Source organism: Anabrus simplex, chromosome 1, assembly GCF_040414725.1.
Source record: "Anabrus simplex isolate iqAnaSimp1 chromosome 1, ASM4041472v1, whole genome shotgun sequence".
In the NCBI taxonomy this organism is placed as follows: domain Eukaryota; kingdom Metazoa; phylum Arthropoda; class Insecta; order Orthoptera; family Tettigoniidae; genus Anabrus; species Anabrus simplex.
The window spans coordinates 238681603-238695084 of record NC_090265.1 but is presented as its reverse complement, the minus strand read 5'-3'; the positions used below and the strand labels follow the sequence as shown (position 1 = coordinate 238695084).

The window sequence follows — 13482 nt, the reverse complement described above, 5'->3', positions numbered from 1 at the left end:
GAGTACTACCGGTACTCATCTTTCATTTTTGGTTTGAATGTGGAAATATAGCTATAACTTGCTAAAGAAATCAATATTTATAAACATAAAATTTTCAAATAAATTATAAATGAACATTATAAATGAAATTCCATAACCTAAAATATGCAATTTTCAAGAGAAAAGGGACTACAGGCCAACATCACCCAATCATCCCTTCAAATAGTAACAACGTAATCCAGCTTTCAAGAACTGGCCAGCAGGGTGTGAAGCGTAATTTCAAAAATTAGTAAGCACTCTCTAGATGTTTCAAATGGAACGCTATGTGACTTGTTAAAAAGAGACAAATAAGCATTTATAGACATTTTCATGTACAGTATATTTCTTCAGCACATGATAAATATTATTATTTTCCAATAATGAATTTGTATGTTTTTACAACTCGGTATGAGCAAAATTCTTAAAAGGTGAGAACTGTACCTTCTTTTGAGAGAGATTTTTTGGTGATTGTCAGTTGCTGTAGGCTTCAGTGATTATATTTGTCATCTAGGCAACCAATCGAGCAGCCCATTGCTGGTTCCATGTCCAGATAAAGGAGGAGGGTGGTGTCAGGAAAGGCATCCAGGCATTTTAAAAAATTAAGAAGGAAATCCTACTTTTCCAGCGTCAACTTAGTTAATGACTTGTAAGTTTTTCAGTCAGTCAAAAAACAAAATGTACTGACTTAGTTAACAACTCAGAATTCTCATTTTTTTACAATTATATTAAAAGTGTATGTAGTGTTTCATTTTGTGTTTTGACAGACTGAAAAACAAGTTAGTACAAAAAAATTGCCAAAACAGTGTGAAGAGTTGTTTAGATTGGCCTTGGAAAATGCTAAGGCATTATCCAGAAATGATGCTCAAGGATACTGCCTGCATCTTGTGAAAAATTGGTAAGGGCTACTGAGTCAGGTGGCTCAGATGAAGAAGTCAATCCAGGTAAGGGTAGAAACTCAATCTTGGGTCAATGACTGGAAGAGGACGAGAGGTGGTAGACATGATGGAGAGATGGAAGATCCACATCCTATGCCTACAGGAAACTCAATGGAAAGCAAACAAGACCAGAGAACTGGGTGAAGGGTATAAACTGTTTTACAGTGGTACTGGCAGAAGAAACAGAAATGGGGTAAGAATTGCATTAAACAGAGATCTGAAATCAAATATTACTGATGATGCTTACTGTTTAAAGAGGCCTAACATCTAGGTCATCGGCCCCTAATGGTACGAAATGAGACGAAATGTAATGATAATTTAAAATTTCAAAATCATCCACTGACCAGAATTCAAAATGTGATAATGAAGAATGAATGGATGAATATGAATTTAAAACAATCAGTGGACCCGACCCAAAACGCCCCACATTCCCAAAAACTATCGTAAAGCGATATTATTACTGACCAAGGGGCAGCTTCTAAAACACAATCCTGAATCTATGATGTTTGTTGTCTAAAGGGGTCTAAAATCCAGGTCATCAGCCCCTCATAATGGTACTTATCACTAGTAAAGTAGAACCATGGAATTTGTCATGTTGCAGGAATAATCAAAAGTAGTGTAGATTCTTGGTATTCCATACATTATGATACTACTCACAGCTAATGTAATACGCACATGTAACGTAGGTAGACCTATGGCATTTCTCACATTGCGGCGCCACTTACAGGCAACGCAAACCTATGGAGTTCCTCACACAGGTGTACTAATCACAAGGACTCTTACTATCCCGTGGTGTTCCTCACATAGTGGGTAATTAATTTCGTGTGGCTATTTCTAGCCGAGTGCAGCCCTTGTAAGGCAGACCCTCCGATGAGGGTTAGCGGCATCTGCCATGTGTAGGTAACTGCGTGTTATTGTGGTGGAGGATAGTATTATATGTGGTGTGTGAGTTGCAGGGATGTTGGGGACAGCACAAACACCCAGCCCCCAGGCCATTAGAATTAACCAATGATGGTTAAAATCCCCGACCCGGCCGGGAATCGAACCCGGGACCCTCTGAACCGAAGGCCAGTACGCTGACCATTCAGCCAACGAGTCGAACACATAGTGGGTACTAATCATAGACAACGCAGGTCCACTGTGTCGCTCATATAGTGGTACTAATCACAGGCAACGCCCAGACCCGTGATGTTTCTCACATAGTGGTACTAATTACAGGCAACATAAGCCCGTGGTGTTCCGCATGTAGTGGTACTAATCATGGGTACTGTAAAACCCATCCTGATTCACACACTGTTGCTACTAATCACAAACCTATTGTGTACCTAACATAGTGGTACTACTTGCAAGTAATGGTGATCCATGGCATTCCCTGCATAACGGTACTAATTACAAGTAGTCTCATGGTCCTAAACCAATCATCCCTTGGTTGCCCCTTTTAGTCACCTCTTACAACAGGCAGGGGATACCGTGGATGTATTCGTCTGCATCCCCCACCCACTGGGGGTTGTATGTTTGATCCGTGAGAGCTATTTTATTTCGCTCACGTCCACCGGCAAGCCGGTTAGGACCCCCTATCCGCCACCTGCGACACGCCACGTGGGAGTATCACCTCTCCCCCTGCTACGCCAGCATAGTAGGTCGTGGGCAAATATTATTACTGTCAACCACAGATATGATAGGTAAGCAGCATTAAACTGGAAATTTACCAAGCTCGATAGCTGCAGTCGCTTAAGTGTGGCCAGTATCCAGTATTCGGGAGATAGTAGGTTCGAACCCTACTGTTGGCAGCCCTGAAAATGGTTTTCCATGGTTTCCCATTTTCACACCAGGCAAATGCTGGGGCTGTACCTTAATTAAGGCCACGGCCTCTTCCTTCCCACTCGTAGCCCTTCCTTGTCCCATCGTCGCCATGTCGCCATAAGACCTATCTGTGTTGGTGCAACGTAAAGCAACTAGCAAAAAAAAAAAAAAAAAAAAAAAAAATTGGAAATTGGGAAAACATTCAACATAGTTTGTGCTTATGTCCCATAAACAGGATGTGAAGCGGAGGTGAAGGATGCATTCTGGAGTTGGAGCACAAAACTGGTGAACTACGTAGGTGCTTTGAAAAGTTCTTGGAATGTACTAGAATTAAGTATCTTACCTCGGTGGAACTGCTTTTATTTTTCAACATAGTCTCCCTGTAGACTGATGCATTTAGTCCAGTGATGTTCCAATGCCTTGATCCCATCTCGAAAATGAGATTCCTCCAGGCCTGCAAAATACCTCTCCAATTCAGCTGTCAGTTCTTCCCTTGTAGAAAATCTCCATCCACTGAGGAAAATTTTCAGCTTGGGGAATAGAGGAAAATCTGATGGTGCCAAATCAGGTGAATAAGGTGGATGTGGCACCAATTCGTACCCCAGTTCATGAAGTTTTTCCACGGCAATAACACTTGTGTGCGGCGGAGCGTTGTCCTGATGAAAGATGACCTTTTTCCTTGCCAAACCAGGCCTTGTTTCGCATATCTTTTCCTGTAGTTGGTCTAGGAGGTTTGCATAGTATTGCCCCATAATTGTTTGGCCAGTAGGAAAATAATCTATCAGCAGAATGCCTTTTGCATCCCAGAAAACTGAGGCCATGACCTTTCCGGCCGAACGCACTGCCTTTGCTTTCTTTGGTGGTGGTGAATCAGCATGTTTCCACTGCTTTGACTGCTGTTTTGCCTCTGGGGTATAGTAGTGGACCCAAGTTTCATCTGTAGTCACAAACCGGTGCAAAAATCTTGTTGGTTGCACTGAAAACGGGCCAGACTTTGTTCGGACATTTTCAATCTGGTGCGTTTATTGTCCAATGTCAAGAGCCGCGGCACCCATCTTGCAGATAATTTTTTCATACCCAATTCTTCAGTTAAAATATAATATACCCATTCAGGAGACATCCCTACAGCTTCAGCAATCTCCCGCACTTTCAGTCAACGATCCTCCATGACCATTTTATGCACTTTTACGATAAATTCTGGGGTCATAACACTTTTTGACCGTCCACTACGCGGATCATCATCCAAACTCTCCCGACCAAATTTCAACTCGCTGGTCCACTTGGCAACAGTTGAAAATGAAGGAGCAGAGTCCCCCAGTGTGTTCTGAAAGTCAGCAAAAATTTCCTTTGCTTTCATACCTTTCTTTACAAAGTATTTAATCACTGCTCGAATCTCAGTTTTTTCCACTGTCACAAATCACTACACGGGAACAACAACAAAGAGTCGTCAGTGCTCTAGCAGTGCACCACGTATTCACTCACAAAGGATGTGTGATTATTGCACGGGAAACTCGTTGCTCTAGCACTGACATCTAGCGGTGATTCCGAGAACTTTTCAAACCGTCCTCGTACTTTAAGAGAAAAGGGTATTCTTTAGGCGGTAACCTGCATGGCTACATTGGCAGGGAAAGCTAATGATGATGGAAGACTAGTGAATGATGGATGTAACTTGAAAGCCTTTCAGTCTGTCGCACACACAAGTTCAAGGTAAATATTACATTATAACATACCTGTAAAAAAACACACTATTAAACAAGGAATAAAAGTACATTATCTGCAAGAAATGAACATCATGGATCAAGACATCCACAACAGAACCACTTTCAGAAACAAGGTACATGTGAGGGGTTCCTAGAGCCAGAAACAGTGACCAAGAAACAACATTGGACAACTAAAAAGAAAGAAGCTGTAAGCTAGAGAATGAAGGAATACTGGCGCCAAAGAAAACTCAAATCATGAAGAGTTATTTACGTAGACCGTCGCTGGCCAAAATTGATACTGCCAGTCCGCTGGCCCTCTGTTACGTCACAACCCCCACCCTGGTCAGGTCAATGACACACTGCACTTGGCCTTCAGGTGCTTTACCTCTAGTGTTCCCTTAGTATTATCATTGCTGTGTTGTTGCTATCAATATTGTACATATATGCACATGATTTAAAGTGATTTGATAGAATGTGAGGATGCTCTTGAAGAACGAAACATGTCATTCTTTGTTTAATACTGTGTGGATTGGTTTGTTTTTTTTTTTTTTTTTTTTTTTTTTTTTGCTAGGGGCTTTAAGTTGCACCGACACAGATAGGTCTTACGGCGACGATGGGATAGGATAGGCCTAGGAGTTGGAAGGAAGCGGCCGTGGCCTTAATCAAGGTACAGCCCCAGCATTTGCCTGGTGTGAAAATGGGAAACCACAGAAAACCATCTTCAGGGCTGCGGACAGTGGGATTCGAACCCACTATCTCCCGGATGCAAGCTCACAGCCACGCACCTCTACACGCACGGCCAACTCGCCCGGTACTGTGTGTTTTACAGGTATGTTATAGTGTTACATATTATGTTTCAAACTAATGTATTTGACAGACTGAAAAGCTTTCGAGTTATATTAACTAAGGTGACAATGGAAAGTATAGTTTCCTTCTTAACAAACCTTTCAACAATAGTGTTAGCACTGTCCGCAGGTCTCTGGCGCACCCATCCTTCACAATTCAGTTAAACCTCAGGTCAGTGACCTTGAAGCATAGCAATTGAGAAAGGGAGTGCAGGTTCAGGATGAAGTGCATTCCTCCTGTACAGCCTCACCTTTGTAGATAAAGGAAACTTGTGCCATACCACCTGGAGCTACATGCCCAACATGCCCATATGTTTCAAAGTTTGCAGCATTCTGGTAGAAGAGCAACTAAGATTGGTCTTTTCTTATTACATCTCCATGCATCATATTGCATTAAAATTCCTTTAAACAATGGAGAGATTATTTTACTATGTATGCTAATTAATTACTGTAAAATTATTACTTTAAAAAAATATTTTTCAAGACCTGCAAATTAACCGTGAAATGAATTATCCACATGCAAGTTATCGGGCATACACTGTACAACAAGGTAATTCTGTTTGCTGACTTAGCCAACAGTGCTTTCTTTCTATCTTTCTTTCTTTCTTTGTTTCTTTATCTACAAATTCCACTGATATCAATAGCACCCAACTGAATCTCATTCTGTTTGCCGAGTTGTTTTCAAGGAGTCCTTGGCCTGTGAAATAGAAGTGAAACTGTCACTCCCATAGGTCTGAGGCTTAGTAAAATCACTGTGAACATCATTGTATGTTCAGTAAATTTCTATGAAATAGAGTCCCAGTGAAACCTTTTCATTCTGATGTTTTAGGGACCACTGGAAGATTTCAGTGTCCTGTCCACCCAAGCACAACTCAGAATACATCCCAAATGTACACTCCCATCCTACGGTAACTCAATAGTTGGCATACAGATTCTCAAGACTATTTACCAGACCAATGAACAATTGTCCATGATTCATAAACATTACTATAGGAACTCAAAATTACAAATCTTTTCAATTAAAGCAAGTGAATATTGTTTTTATCACTTACTGTACCTCTTACGTAATATGTATGAAAATATCACTCAGTTATAAATTAAATTGCCTTCCTATATATGATTTAAAGGAAGAAAGATATAAACCTTAGCAAGAACAGGAACCCAGTCAGCATGTTCTAGTGCCACTTGAAACCAAACACCACGAACATTTTTCTCACCCCATCTCTTCAAAGAAGCTGTAATAATAAAGATAAAGAAAGAAACAATATTAAATTCAATTAGGTAATTTACATATATGAGGGTGGATCAAATATAAACTGGAATATTTTTTTTAAAAAATGTTTGCATCAACCAAAAGATATACACATATAGGGATCACTTTTCTATATAGTGACCTACTTTCAATACACTTTTTCTCCATTGGATTGGTAAGTTTTTGATGCCATCCTGATAGAAAGAAGAGAGAAGTTTGCAGAGCCAATTGTGCACAAACTCTTCTACACTTGGATCACCACTGAACCGCTGTCTTCCTAGGTCTTGTATGAGTGGTCCAAACAAATGGTAGTAGCAGGGCAATAAAGCTGGACAGGTGTCCAGTGAATTTCCTCCAGTTTTTCCCGTATTAAATCGGCGATATGCGGCACTGCATTTGCATGGGGAAGAATGAAGTTTCGGGTCGGTTGCCAGCGTTGCTTGTTGCGATATGCTGCTTTTGCTTCATCCAAAAGGTGACAGTAATAGGCTGCACTAATTGTCCTTTGTTCGTGAAGAAGCTCTATTAGCAAAACGCCCGCAGAGTCCCAGAAAATAGTTCCAAGCACCTTTCCAGCAGAGGGGCATGTTTTGGCCTTGACTGGACCTGATTCGTCTCTTCGCTGCTACTCTATGCTTGCTTGCTTTGACTCTGAGGTGTCATGCTGCACCCAAGTTTCATCACAAGTCACAATACGATAGAAGAAATTCTCTCCTTCCTCCTCGTAGTGATGCAGGAGTCTCTGACGAACTTCCTGGTGTAAAGTTTTTTGTTCCTCATTGAGGAGATGAGGAACCAACCTGGCACACAATTTTCTGAAATGGAATTCATCTCGGATGATGGTTTGAACACTTCCGTAACTTATTCCTACAGCTAAAACAATTTGTGAAATTTGTATTCACCAAACTTCACCAAAAACATCACAAATGACAACAATGTTGCCTGCAGTGATGCTTGTCCGTGGACTCCTTTAATGAGGTTCATCTTCCACAGCTTCTCTTCCTACCATATATTTTTTAGCCCACTCATACACTCGAGTCTGAGAAAGTGTTTCTTCCCCAAACTGTGTGCGGAGCCATCTCAAAATTTTGGAACGTTTGGTGCCCTCTATTGCATGAAATTTGATAATGATGTGTTCCACAACAGGCATGTGCATCTCTTGCTCATTCATGGTGTACTGAAGCACCCCAGCTCACCACTGCTGTTCGCGCGTGCAAACCCCTTCTCCAGACACCCCCACCAACATCCTGGCAAAGAATTATTACTAACAGCAGCAGTACATTCAAATTCCTGTTTATATTTGATCCGCCTTTGTATATACATCGTTAAGAAGTAACATAGCAGTACAATGAATTAAACAAAATTCAAAAATAGCAGCAAAATTAATAAAGTGAGTACCGGTAATTAATGGTATTTTGCATGAAAGGAACAACTTCAAAAATATACAATTATATTTATGAGTATTTATAAAATGTTGCCATTAAAATTGGCACATTATATTTTCTACATATGTATGACAATAATTAAAATGATGCATGGATAAATGTGAGTCACTTAAAGTCTTTCAAATATTCTCTTTTGACTTGATGCAATGTTTGAGAGTGGCACCACTTGTTGAAAGATTGATGTGGATAGAAAAGAAATTAACAGTCTAATGGGTACTGGAAGATACCACATATGTGTTTATTCTTGTTGCCAATTTAAGAAAACTGTGAATACCCAAGTGTGTATGGTGAGAAAAAGTGCCAAAAAAAGTGCTGAAGGATTGGGAAAAGGGGATTATAATATCAACATGCAAGAAAGGGGGTAAGAAGATATAAGAGGAATTGCCATCATCTCCCATGTTGCCAAGATAATGCAAAGGATACTGGAAAGAAGAATTAGAGAACTAGTGGAAAGTTACAAGAGGAACAATTTGGAATCAGAAGTGGAAGGTAAACAGTAGAACCCAAAGTGCTGGAAATATAGAAAGCCTAATGCAGAGCCTCTGTCAGGGAACAAATAACAATGATATCTTACAGCTGTATGAAGACAACAGTGTGTAGAACAGAATGGTTTGGAATTGACAATGGGCTAAAACAAGGGAGTGTCACTTTTACTGTTCATCATAAAGGCAGCAAGAGAAGATTATAAAGGGGAAAGAAGGAATGTAATGATGTTTGCAGATGATTTGATCTGGGGGGATGATGAGGTAAAACAGCGGAATGTATTGAATAGAAGGATAGAACAATGGGGACTGGGGGTCACCATGGAGAAGAGCAAGACAATGGAACTGGAAAGGAACTACCAAAATTGGAGACAAGGAACTGGAAATAGTAGAACGCTTCAAATACTTGGGAAGTGAACTGACAGAAAATAGAAGACTGGATAGGAAAATTAGTAGAAGGATACAACTAGGGAGCGCCTTTCACCACAAGGTACAGAGATTAATATGGAATAAAAATGTACCAATGAAGGCTCAAAAAGTAATATATAAGGAACATTACTTAGCTACAATGACATATGCAGCAGAAACCTGGACAATGACTCAGAGATATGAGTACAGGCAGTTGAATTGAAATTCCTGAGAAGTATTAAACCAACTTATTTACTACTAACTATTTTCACTGGATCGGTCGAAACTGGCTAAAAAAATTTGCCAGGAGCTGAATCCAGTCCTCTTAGACTTATAACCAGAGCGAAAGGGGTACGTCCCAAAAATAATAATAAAATGATGCAGATCTAGGATTAATTTAAATTAAACATTTTTTAATATAAGCAAACAAGAAATCAGTTCAAGACTCTCATAAATGAATAAATAAATAGGGATATGGGAAGTCAATTACTCACATACATGAAGTACAACAATGGTCAATTGAAAGGAAGTGTTACACAATCTCATATTTCTTTAGTATACTTCTAGAAAACACGGTAGAGGAATCTGTTTGGAAATATAATACTTCTCTCACCACACAGTGAGCACAGCGCTTAAGATCAGATCCCAAATAATTTCTTTCTCGAAATAAGTAAAATAATCCTCCCGAGGTACATCATCAGAATCTATACTCTCACCTTTTTATATAACAATCCTCACGGAGATTAAACCCCCAATAAAATCAAAGAAGCCAGCGAAATCAAGTCCGGCTGAAAAGAAAAATCATAGAACACAAAAGAGTAAAGAAAAGGGTTGTCAGAGTAACAGGAAATAAACACGCGGCAGCAAGGTGTAAAAATGAGGTAAAAATCCAAAACACAGATAAATCGGCTAGAAAGGCCAGAAATGAAAGTAAGATAAAACAGGAACAATGATAATAACAAACAATATTTAACGTCAAAAATTTCATTTTTAGGTCCGTATTGAATTGAGATTCACAAAGTAATGAAACAAGATATTAGGATCCACCTATTCAATGCTAAATTATATGAGAGATTATTAAATCATCATATATTCATTTATTTCTCATAATACCGGTTTTGGCAAAGTGATTGCCATTATCAGCCTAGGGAATTTCTACAAAGACATTTGAAATTACATTAACATGTGACTCTTATAGTTAATACATACTTACCAACTTAAAATGGATATCCATGTAAATCCATGAATAATGTTATTTACAAGTGTTACATGATAGTCATTGAGCATTTACATTTTCAGGTTTACATCTTAACAATCATATAATTAAAAAGAAATTGACAGGCTAAAATTTCTGAGTGACTTATTTAAAATATACACTTTGTGATTAAATTTTAACTTATCAATCACTAGTAGTATGTACAAATGGCATTGTTTGTGTTCATTACACAGCTTGATTCAATTATAAGTTTGTGAGTATTGTAGCCAATTTAGTATTAATAGGCTAATATGAAAGCAACCGACGTTCTTGATAGAAGGTAGTTCCTCAAAGAAATATAAGCTGCAAAATTGTTTACAGCACTGGGCTCGAACTTCGTGCTAAGATGTGTGATCGTATCAGAGGAATGGATCTCACAGAACAAATTTGTTATTACTGGTGCTGATCTGAAATGTTCTCAAACTGAGACGGAACCTACAAGAAAAATAATTCGCAAATTAGCGTTATGAATGAAGAAACGGGGCAAAAAAGATTTATAGATAGAAAATTCACCTCGAGTAACAAGCTGGTGGTAGTAAGGTTGAGGAGGAACTAGCAGACTGATCTTACAGGCAGCAGACCGCCGGAGAGAGCAGGGAGGGGGGGGTATACTAGGTTGGAAGAGGGGAGGGCACAGTAGAGGAGGAAGTGTGGCCGGGGGGGGGGCGTGGGCAGTGATAGGGGTAATATGCAAGCGTATTGTGTGTTATCTGAAAAATTGATTGATTCTTAGGTAATTCAATATTGTTTTTCAGTTTTTCAGATAAATCGGAGAGATTTAGATTTGGATTGTAATATTGATCAAATAGAATATAGCATTGTTCAGTTAAGGCGAGTAAAGAGCCCTCATTTATTATTTCAATAATATCTATGTCATGATCTATGCTGTAGAATTTGTGTTTGCAGTCGTTCACATGTCGGCCTACTGCAGAGAATTTTTTGTATTTGATTGCATTCACATGTTCTGTGTATCTAATTTTATATGACCTACCAGTTTGTCCAATATATGTACTGCTGCAGTCATTGCAGCAGAATCTATAGAAGACAATGAGGGATAGAGTAAGAAATGTAATTAAAATGGAGTTGAGCAAAATATTTAGGTTTCTATTGTTGGTTCTAAAGGAAAAATTAACGTTCTGCTTCTTGAATATGTTCGTGACTCTATGAATATTGCAGTTAAAGGTGAAGGTTGAGAAAATTTTAGACTTTATTGTTTCTTTGATTAAATTAGATTTTGGGCAGTGTTGGAACTTGTCTATTATATGTTCTATAAAGATCCTATTGTAACCATTGTGAAATGCGATATTATGTATAGTATCTAACTCTTTGTTAAGGTCCGACTTCGACATTGGAACATTAAAAGCACGGTACACTAAACTATTGTAGGTGGCGCATTATGGTTGAGAGGGTGTACAAAATCTTGTTTAATTGTTGTCGCAGTGTGCGTACGTTTCCTGTAAATTTTATACTTGAAAGAAAAAGGAAGCCTGGTGATAGTTAAATCTAAGAAATTAACGGCATTATTGACTTCAAATTCTAGTGTCAATTTGATGTCCGCATCGATACTATTAAGTTATTTTAGAGTAGCAGCTGCATTGGTAGAACCCTAGTCTAAAATAATAAATGTATCATCTACACATCGGGACCAAAAGTGTATGTTATTAGATTTTCCATCTTTATCTATTTTTGTATGTTCTAGAAAGTCCAAATATATTTCAGCTAACACAGGGTGAACTAAAAATGCCGCACTTGGAGGTCGGCATGCGATTCCTCATCCCATTGCAAGACAAAAGTTTCTATAGCCAAATCGGATCTGGTACTGTTGGAAAACAAGTCGAAAATGAGAAGCTGGCAACACTGTCACATCCTGCAGTGCATCGGAATGTAATAGAGAAACGTGCATCATCCCGCTGTACCGTACCCGCCGTCGCAGCTCACTGAGTAGATGGCTGGGTTATCAAGAAAAAATTAAAGGTCTCCAACCAAGCACAACAAGCAAACCCACCATGCACAGGAACAATCAGGCCGATGCCACCTTTCGCTCTTAGCCGAAATGAGCACACATAAGTAGACATGCAAAGGAAGGGAGGTAACAGAAAATAAGTCTGCAACAAAATAATAAAAGAAATAACACACAAAAGGAGAGACCTCCTTATAAACAGGCTTACTACCTATTACAAACCAAGAATGATAGGAACAGACATTTTCAACTGTGAATGATAGGAATGAACATTACCTCAAGAAGTAGTCATAGTTCCAACTCTAAACTCTTAGAGTCGTACAGGATAATGATTTTAAAACGTTTATAATACCTCCTGTAAGAGACAAAATCCACATCACAAAACACAGTCTCCGTCTTATTATTCTTTCTCAACGTCAGACTGTCAAAGAACACACAATGTGCAAATAAGACAGAAAGAAATGCTTTGGCAATCATCATAGCAGGAGCTGCCATCTGTCTAAACAGGGATAAATCACACATCGGGCACGGCATTCATTATGCCAAGCAGCCATGACAGACAGACATAAGACATTGCATAAAATGCGGTACCTGAAGAATATGAAAACAAGAGAAGCAGGTTATGAGGTGCGGCTCAGTATGGTATAGAATACAATGAGGGACAGAATAAAAAATGAAGACATACAAAAAGAGCTGACTGTGCAAAAACTAAATGACAAACTGGAACAGAACAGATTGAGGTGGTTTGGACATGTCATGCAGACTGCCAAGACAAGCACTGGAAAGACAGATGACAGGGAAGAGACCAAGATTACGATGAATGGACTCTGAAGAACAGCATAGGACAACAGAATCTGGACTGGAACACAGTGTTGGATAAGGAATGGTGGAGACTCAGGACAAAGTGGTGAGAAATCATATTTGCCCAACCCGGTGTCAGCTGGAAAAGGGGACGACGATGATGATTGTTGTTGTCAATAAGGAAGCCTGTGAAGTTGTTGGTGTTGTTGACTAAATTAAGCAGGTCTTCTTAATTAGGTTGAGAGGCTTATAGTTATGAACTTCATTGGTTCCGTATTGAAGTAGGATTACAACAAAATTAATTTCTTTCAAGGTCCACCTATTCAATACAATGACGTTTTATTGTGATTTAATCACATGTCAAATAGTCAAATGGTACCAGTTTCGGCATCTATGTGCCATCATCAGCCTTGAGTACAAATTAAAACAAGATATATATTCCTAAAACATCTAAAACACATTTTAACACATTATAAAATAACATACAATTAATGTGGTGATACGTGAAATACGATAAATTATGATACAATTGGTGTGATATAAAATTCTTAAAATTCCGGCTGTTCGTTACATAATTC

General features: G+C 38.9%; 1 protein-coding gene across 2 annotated transcripts in view; it reads right to left on the bottom strand.

Moving 5' to 3' along the window:
• Window positions 1-13482, bottom strand: part of LOC136886263 (uncharacterized) — a 150133-nt gene that overhangs the window by 41575 nt on the left and 95076 nt on the right. For both annotated transcript variants that reach the window (XR_010861749.2, XM_067158999.2), the window contains exon 3: window positions 6445-6536. Coding sequence is in view for 1 of the 2 variants with exons in the window: in XM_067158999.2 (XP_067015100.1) it covers window positions 6445-6536 (92 nt within the window). In the remaining variant the exon portion in view is untranslated. The remainder of the gene's footprint in view (window positions 1-6444; window positions 6537-13482) is intronic.